This window comes from Microtus ochrogaster, chromosome 19, assembly GCF_000317375.1.
Source record: "Microtus ochrogaster isolate Prairie Vole_2 chromosome 19, MicOch1.0, whole genome shotgun sequence".
NCBI classification, from domain to species: Eukaryota; Metazoa; Chordata; class Mammalia; order Rodentia; family Cricetidae; genus Microtus; species Microtus ochrogaster.
Window position 1 is genome coordinate 27,436,599 of NC_022021.1, and position 9,466 is coordinate 27,446,064.

At 44.9% G+C, this 9,466-nt stretch overlaps 1 protein-coding gene across 1 annotated transcript in view; it reads right to left on the reverse strand.

Moving 5' to 3' along the window:
- Osmr (oncostatin M receptor) overlaps positions 1–9,466 on the reverse strand; it is a 51,025-nt gene that overhangs the window by 9,525 nt on the left and 32,034 nt on the right. The window contains exons 11-15 of the mRNA XM_005356594.3: positions 8,302–8,378; positions 6,898–7,120; positions 4,104–4,283; positions 2,935–3,039; positions 740–913 (exon numbers count right to left, since the gene is read on the reverse strand). Coding sequence (XP_005356651.1) covers positions 740–913; positions 2,935–3,039; positions 4,104–4,283; positions 6,898–7,120; positions 8,302–8,378 — 759 coding nt within the window. The remainder of the gene's footprint in view (positions 1–739; positions 914–2,934; positions 3,040–4,103; positions 4,284–6,897; positions 7,121–8,301; positions 8,379–9,466) is intronic.

The window sequence follows — 9,466 nt, forward strand, 5'->3', positions numbered from 1 at the left end:
ACCCCCAATATCTGTTTCTGGGTTTTTATTATTCATGCTACATTTGGTGCCCAACGTTTGGGGTATGACTTCATGAAAAAGCCATTTGCCTGAGGCTTTTTAGCTACACAGGCCAGAACTGGACCAAAACCTAGCAACCTGGGTTCAGGAGAAAAACTAGCACCCCACCCATCTGCTCACAACTTCCTGTTCACCCACCCCAGCTTTCTGTGGGTGGCTCCCATGGTTCCAGTGGCTTGCTGCTAACCCCTCGTGTGGCTACCACATGCAGCTACTGCCGCTTCCCATGGCTGCTGTGCCCATGCACACCTACTGCACGGCCACCCTGACCACATCTGACCCTGTTCATTTCCAAAGAAACACACAGAGGGTTATAGTTGACCCATTAGTTCAGGCTTATTATTAACTAGCTCTTACACTTTAAGTTAACCCATAATTCTTGTCAATGCTTAGTCATGTGGCTTGGTACCTTTGTTCAGTAAGGCATTATCATCTTTCTTCCTCTGCTTCTAGATAATAACTCATCTCTGCCTTTCCCGTACCCAAGATTCTCATTCCCTTCCGACACTCACACCCCCCTTTGTTTGCCTATTGATTCTAAAATGACATGGGGAGAATATGGCCTGGTCCCTAGCCTGGTCACTATCCTAGCTCGGTCATGTGAGGGCTCTGACTCGGCATCAATTTCATTGCTTTCTGAACAGTGCGATGAGCCTAGGTGAACAAGAGCAAGCATCACCTGGAAGAATCGTCCTTCTCCCTTTTGGATGACACTGCATGTCCTTGGATTTCAAGTACACACGGTAGCCTTCTATAAAAGCAGACTGGAAGTCGCTGGCGTAAGCCGGCCAGTTCAGAATGAAGGAATTGGAGGTGGAGTTACTAACGCTCACTTTTGGGTTCTCCAGAGGAGCTAGGAAAGGAAGATGGGATGCGAACACGTTATGATTTGGGGTCTCAGAGCACGTATGTAAACTAAACAGACCACAGGCAGTTCTGGACACTAAGAGCTTGTGTCAAGTTAAGGAGTCTTGTCTTCCCCCTGATAATGAACACCTAGACATGGTTAAGAAAACTGGGAAGGAGTTGGGTAATTGTCTCCTTCAAACCTTTCATAGATTAAGACCTAAATACCCAGAGAGAGTAAATAATTTGTAGAGACGTCATGGAAGAGGGGAGGGAAAATAAAGGTCTTGACTCTGTCTGTGAAGTCTCAACAGTATTTTCTGAATCAGAGAACGTACAGATATGAAGAGGAAGGAGCAGGAGAGACAAGATGGGTTCAAAGATGTGATGGGTATTTGAAGAATCCAGTTATCAGGACAAGGCAATGCATGTTATCAGACACTCTGGGAATGCATGGGGTGAATCCTGGCCCCGTCACTCAAGTGACCACACACACATACATGCACACACGCACACACACACACACACATACACACACATACATACATGCACACATGCACACAATGCACAGACACATACATGCACACACATACATGCACACACGCTCACAGACACGCGCACATACTCACACATGCACACACATACATGCACACACACATACATGCACACACGCACACACATACACACACATACATGCACACACGCACACAATGCACACACACATACATTCACACACGCACACATGCACATTTTCTCATACTGTCTGCACAGAGATACATTCACAAATGTCATGCCTCCTCCTTTTCTCTCCACCAGTCGTGAATACTGGATCAGCTCTCCCAAATGAAGAATTTTAGAGTCAGTCTAATTGCTGAGACAACCAAAATCTTCAGCGTCCAGAGACTTGAATGCCAAGCATTCCAGTGGTGAGAGTGAGCAGCCTCATTCTGGTGGTAAGATGGGGTAATACTCAGAGAAACTGATTTCACAGCAGTTCTACAAGAAATGAGAAGCTTATTTCAGAAGCCTAAGTCCTTTGACCCCAGGATTCTGCTTCTAGGATTCATTTAAAAACCATCATTGCCGGCATGAGGTGATACCTCACTTGCTAAGTGTTTGCCTTTTAAGCATGAGAGCCTGAGTTTGAACACATGAAAAAAGCTGAGAGTGGTGGTGTTTGCTTGAAAGCCCAGGATGTGTAGGAGGGGAGACAGGTCGATGCCTGGGGCTTGCTGGCCAGTCAGTGTAGCCTACTTGATGAGCTTGGGGCCAGTGAGAGATAGATGCAAAGAACTTGGTATATGGCACCCAAAGACTGATAGAGGCACTGTTTGGCCTCCACTTGATCTGTACCTGCACACATGTGCACACACACACACACACACACACACACACACGTAAGTACACACACTTATGGATATAGGCAAAAACTTAGCTAAAATGAAAGCAATTCAGACTGGCACAAAAGTATGGACACAAAAAGAAAGGTTTACAACTTGGAGCTACAAGTTGTTTGGAGAAAAAATTTACAGTTTCTCAGTGAAAAGTCTCTGTAATCATCCTAAATTGTCTGATGATACACCTATGATATACCTGCGCATGACGTGGCATACGCAGAGAGGGTTTACTTTCCAATCACAGAAGGAGCACTGTGGGCAGTTAGTATTTTGTGGCGTTAATCAAGAAAAGCAGTTAACAGACTTTGTAGAGTGAGATCCCATTTTTATTTAAAAGCATTTATCCATACAGAGAAGTAGGTATCAGTGTATAATAAAACACTAAGTAGATATTGGCCTTTTGGGTGTTAAAATTAGCAATAATTACATTGTCTTTCATGTAGCATTTCATAAATCACCTTTAATGAAGATGTTTCATTTATAGGGTTTTAAAAATTTAATGTAATTTCTAAAATAAGTGGGACCATAAAATTAAGCCTGGGGAGGGAGTCTTCCAAACACAAAGCTACGAGTAGGTGGATGGCTCAGAACAAGGAAGTCTCCATGAGGCCTGCAAACGCTGTCTACTTACCCTGTTCCTGCGTGTATCCTGTTTGTCTCCCTATTAGCTGGGCATCCTGTTGCAAAGATCTTTCAAAAATTCTGAAGTTGTAACGGACTCCTGGTTTAAAAGCATCTGGAGGAGAGAAGTCAAGGATTTTAACAAGACAGAATGATGTCATCTGAGTTGGGAAGAAAGGCTGACCACTGAGTGAGCACTCCTCCAGTAGAGAGGCTGACCACTGAGTGAGCACTCCTCCAGTAGAGAGGCTGACCACTGAGTGAGCACTCCTCCAGTAGAAAGGATGACCACTGAGTGAGCACTCCTCTAGTAGTTTCTTTTTCAAGATCTTCTTCTAGGCCTCAGAATCTTCCATGTTGTGAACACAGTGCTGTCTGGAAAGTTCCATAAGACGGTCATTCACTCTGGAGCCAGGACCCTCAGGCTGGCCTCACCTATGCGCATAGAAGTGGTGCAGAAGCAGCCAGACTCACCACCTACTCCAACATTTGACATTTGACATAGAAAGTCCATACGGTATTTACCTGATGTCCTCCCGCTAAAACTCAGAATCTGGAAAGCCTGCCTTTCCCTTCCGTTCTTCCTCTTTCCCCTGTAGCCCTGAAGTCTGGCTGCAAAGTTCTTGAGCCCCTGAATCTTGCAGGTGCCTCCACCACTTTCTGGAACTAGACGATTCCCACATCAGCCCTCAGCCTAATAGATGGTACACACCTGTGCCTCCTGCTTATACCACTCACTGGAGCCCCCTTGACTCCCCTGAAAGAGCAGGAATCTTCAAGCTACAGATTTGGTAAGGGAGGTGAGCGTTCATGCCTACAAGCTTCTTGAAACTAAAAGCTGATACTTTGGTTGCATCAACTTTGTACCCTAAACATGGCCCAAGTATGTGCTGTTCTCTGCATCTGTAGAAACTTCCTGCACACAGTTCCAATGTCCCTCTAATTTAGAAGGGCAAAATATTAAAATCTATACTCTGTCTACATTTTCATACTCTGCTGCAGCAGATTTTCAGATCAAAGGTCAGAACCTATTCTCATGACATCTAATCTCCAAGCAACCACTCTGGATCTGTCATTTCAAAGTTGTTAGCCTAGCACACTGCATCTGTAGGTTAGAACAGAAGTCTGAGTTTAACCGGCTGCAAGGGGGACATGCAAGCAGGAGGGCTGAGTTCTCACCTGAGGTGACCATGGTGCTCGTGGTATTGGGACCTAGCTTCTTCCACTGCAAGTCACAGTGTTGCTCCCGGGAATGTTCACACCAGTCCACAACATAGCCTAAAGCAGCTCCAGATGAGGGCTCCCAAGAAATATGGAATCCATCCTTTGTGCCTTTAATCCTTTTTTCATGGACCTCTTCTGTAGAGAAACAAATAGAATAATACTTCTTATTCCTCTCACTGGATTTCTTTGACAACTTCCAAGGAAGAAAATAAACTAACAAACACTTGCAATGTTTTTTTTTTTTTTTTATAGTTTTGGTTTAAAATGTCTCTTAAAGGCTTCCGTACCTAAAACTTTGTGGTCCCCAGATTCTGGCACTGTCTGGAAGTAGGGAAACCTTTTAGATGTCAATAGTGGAAGATGGAAATTTGATCACTGGGCATGCTATAAAAGGAGATGTTGGTCCTCTGGTTCTATCCTCTCTTTGCTTCAAGAGCACCTTGAGGTGAGCTGCTTTTGCTCTACCGGAAGCTAACTACCATGAAATCTCTGCAACCCAAAAGCACCAAGCTAACCAACCATGGTATCCGTCTCTCCCACTATGAACTTGAACCAACTTTATCTTCGTAAAGGTTGTGTCCCTCGGGTACTTTGTCCTAACCATGGGAGGTTGACTCAGTATCTCAGAAGTGAGAGCCTCTAATTGCTGCACAGGATCGAGGGCAGGTCTTCCTCACTATTTCTATTTTTCAAATCACATCTGCAGCTCAAGGACACAGCGTGTTAGTGTTAGGACCCTAGGTTTGGAATGTCTGCTCTAAATGGTTCATTTGTAATGTATTTGTGTGGCTCATCTTCAAAGGTCCTCCAGCAAGCTCAGGCACAACTACAATGAGCAGAAAACACTGGAACATTGCTGACAGCTGGCTGAAGACAGTCCTCCCTGCCACCGGCCAAATGAAAAGCATAGAGCCCAAATTACTAAGAGCCAAGCTTGCCTGGTACATTTTAAATGAACAGTCTATAAAACATCCAGATGAATCCAGTACAGATTTTGTTTGCACAATGACAGAGGGAAAAGTAAGACCCGGATGGACGTGTAAGGGTCGCATTTTCCTGCTTGTTCAGCCAAAGAGAAGATTTGTATTAGGTTACAAAAACTGTTTTGCAGGCTCCATCAATGGCCGTTCTGGGTTCACACCCGGTTTTGTAAAGTCCTGAAATAAACCGCCTTGTTCCCACCATTCTGAGTTTTCAGTGCTCCTCTTACCAAGCACTTTTCTCATGGCTGTGCATAAGCGAAGGGGAAATGTCAGGTGCAGTGTGAGATGGATTGGTTTCTTTGATGGAGGAAGGCGAGGAAGCCATGTGGGTCGACTTTGACTGGGAGCCGACACCCCGAGGAAACCATCTCAACGACCTTTACCTTGTACCTAGAGCTGTACACCCTGCCAGGTGGGGGCTCCTGCTACGTAATAATGTCGTGGCCCAGACAGATGAACAGCACCTTAGTGTCATGCCAATGTTAACTGGTCATTAGAACTGCCGGGTGACACAGGACACCCAGAGACTCTGAACTGCAGGCTTTAGTGGGATTCTGTGAAAATGGTGAAGTTCTTCAGCCTCTGGGCCAAAGTGCGGACCTACTCCAAAGCAATAGAATTGACTTCACACGGGACAGTTCTCTTTAAAATTAAGACACCTTCCGATCTGGTTCACTTAGCTTAAATTTAAACTGAATCGGAATGGAACCACACAATCTTTCATGGCCTCACCAACCTGGCACCTTTAACAGCAAGAACTGAAGGATGGCATTGTTGCAAGGTACTTGAATGATCTCAGCGTTTCAATTCCTTTTGCCTTTTGTCCACATGTGCACTGTATCACAGCAGGGGACTGGGGATTTGCTACGCCAGGATTTTTTCTGTGGCTCGGTCAAGAAGGACATTGCTGTCATTCTTGGGTTTAGATGTGTGATCACTTCCCAGTGGCTCATTCTTCAGTTGGCCGAGAGATTGGTAGCTAATCATCTGTTGCTATTCTACAAACTTGGCCAAATTACAGTGTCTCATGGAAGAGTACATTCGCTCTCTGTAGGGTGTCCGTGGGCTCCTTTGCCTCACCATATTCTCCCTCAAGGTTGTCTCACTATGTAGTACAGGCTGGCCTCAAACTCATGAACCTCCTGCCTCAGCCTCCTGAGCATTGTGAATACAGGCATGCTCTATCAGCATGGCAGTTCTATAAACTCTTTATAGATGACAACAGTGGAAGATATTTGTTTTTTGTTTTGTTTTTGTGGGTTTTTTTTTTTGATTTTTCGAGACAGGGTTTCTCTGCAGCTTTTTGGTTCCTGTCCTGGAACTAGCTCTTGTAGACCAGGCTGGCCTCGAACTCACAGAGATCCATCTGCCTCTGCCTCCCGAGTGCTGGGATTAAAGGCATGCGCCACCACTGCCCGGCCGGAAGATATTTGTTAACACGCAGAAAATATGGTGCAAATCCCATAAGTCACAAATCCCTGGGCACTGTCTTAGCTCTCAGAGAGGACTGCTGTGGGATTTACACAAATGAATTTTAGATCATCTCTTAAGTGCTCAGAAGCATCCAGGGAGAGAGTGGGCTGGGTCACTGTGAAGACACCGTTACATTTCAACCTGTGCTTACTTACACCCAGCTTCAAAGGAAGTGCCTCACTGCACATGGTTGCCTCAAGTAATGGTTTTATTTATTTAGTATGTCACTTCCTGGAAAAAATCTCCACTATTTTCCTTGAGAATGGAAGCCAAGTTGACCAATGCCGACTCACCATGTCCAGAATCGTTAGAGAGGATCATCACTGACTCAGGCGATGCACCCACGCTGTTGTTGGCTGTGATGTGAATCTTGTAAGAACTCAGGTCAAGGCTCAGTTGTGTGCCAAGGGCTGGAGCCTGAACACGGTAGTGCTTTGACTCAGTTGGTCTATCTTGATTTTCTACAACTATATCATAGAATACGATTTTGCCATTGGCCTGTGATTTTAATAGTGGCTGAAAAAAAAAAACGATAATCCTTTTAAAATGAGCTTTACTCTGAAATTACTCTATTATTACTTTTTTCATATCTTCCATCCATCAGCTGCCCAATCCACATATACCTAAGAACATATCCACTCATGCACATGCCTATGTGTGCACATACGTGCACAGACACATATTAGTAAGTCACACATATAAAGATATTAGAACAAATGCAGTTTGCACATTTAAACAGAGACATTGTCTCAACACCAAGCTTAGAATCAGGCCTTTCAATCTAACTAAAGAAAACAGAGACAAAAATCATTTAGAGATGATATTAAAAATTTATTGTATGTCCAGATAGCAGGAACTGAGTCAAAAGTCAAGAGGAATATAGACTCCTTCGATCTGGAGGAAATAAAATTTGGAAGTCACCTTAGAGAAGACGCAGTAGTGGAACCAGCACCCAGGGTCCTTGTAAGAAAAGCCTGCATTCTGGCCTCCCTGTACCTAGTCTTTTCTCACCCTGACCCCTGCCACCTACCATAGACTCCCTCTTTTAGAAAATACTCATGGTTACAGAGAAGTCCTTGCCTTTACAGTCCCAGGCCAGCATCTGTCAGTGGTTCCTGAGGTCTGCTTTCCCTGGGACAGTCTGTGTCCTGCTCTGTGTACCCCAGATCTCAGATCAAGCTGCAGCTGTCCCCTTGTGGGTATGGAGATAACTCAGACATAGGCTTAGCAGAGTCACACCTGTATATGCAGAGGCCTGGAAAATTGTGCCCAACTCAAGGGCAGAAGAAAAGCTGAAGGGGTTGTAACAAGGGACCAACCGTCTCCTTATCACCATGTTTTGGTACGAGACACTGAGGAATCTCAGAGCCCTGAATGCAAAGCTGACTTTCCAGGTTGTTGTGCAGTATATTGGGTCAGGCAGAAGGATAATGCTGATCTTCCATTATAAATCAATAGCTTGATTTGAAACTATGGTATTTACATACAATTGGGAGTAGGGTATGTGACTCTAGGCATAGTTCCTTGTCTTGATTCTTGGAAACGTTATAGTGGGCCTGAGTTGATTATACAGAAAAGGTTCTAGCGGTCCTTCTACCTGATGACCAGCCCCGTGAGACTGACATCACCGTTTCTTCCAGCTGGGGTTACACTGCTGTGCAGCAGCCACAAGTCGCTCCTGAAGCTGCACACCTTACCTTCCAGAATAAGGTCACAACATGACTTCCATTCTCTGACCGAACGTGTCTCCACGCATCAGGAGCCTGCAAGGGAGCTGAAATTAAGCAAAGAAAAGTCCCCAGGTCATATTCGTGCCATGTTTCCCCTGTTCTTCTAACACGGTGGTTCTCAACCTTTCAAGCGCTACACAAGCCCCTGTGGGGGTCTTGATCCACACGTTGAGAGCTGCTCTTCTAAGACATGGCCGTTACCTGTCTTCTCTGGGGCTAGCTGGTCAACCCTCTCCCTTTCTGTGACTTCTGCCCGTGGGTCCACAGTGCTTGCACACTAAGCACTCATAGGGTGGGCTTTAAATATTCTCACTGTCTATATTCATTGCACACGATACCTAATGTTACATTGAGAACATTTCCGTGTAAGTTTATAGTAGGTGCTCTAAAATTAAAGGTCAATTGCCCTTGGATGCAATTCCAAACTTGAAACTTACAAGTCGGCTCCAGAGCATCTGGAAGCCACCAAAGAATTTTTCATTGTCACGTGCAAGGCTAAGACAGAGACACACTGACCTAGGTCTCTGGGGACAGAAAGCCCAGGGTTTCTGTTTGGCTTTCAGGATGTCCTCCAGCTGCCCCTCACTAGAGTCACAACCTGGAAATGCTTCTTTGTTCCTGATCCTGCCAACTGTCTCCTGTGGACACACAGGGAACCTGATGCTTGGTCCTCAAGTCATGGCACCAAGTACTACTTCCAAGAGTCCACTTTATGGTCCCTCTGCAAATAAACTAGAAGATGGAATCACAGCAGCCAGGTCTTGGCTCATCTGACTTTGAAACCCTAGCATCAGGCTCTGGGCCTAGGCCTTAGGGTGAGCTCCAGAAACACTGCTTGAAGAGTGAGCAGTGGACTAGAAGCCCAGAAAGCAATCTGCTCAAAAGTCGCAGTCTCTTCTCTCTGTACTTCATTTAGAAATTTATGTAAACTGAGAATTGATTCGCACTACACCTGTGCTTAATCCATTGATTTTAGAAGGAGCAATCACCCTCTTTTCATATCTATCTGTCTATCTATCTATCTGTCTGTCTGTCTATCTATCTATCTTGTATCATCTATCCATCTTCTATGTATTTATCTATCTTCAATCTGTCTATCTTCTATCATCTATGTATCTATCATCTATCTATC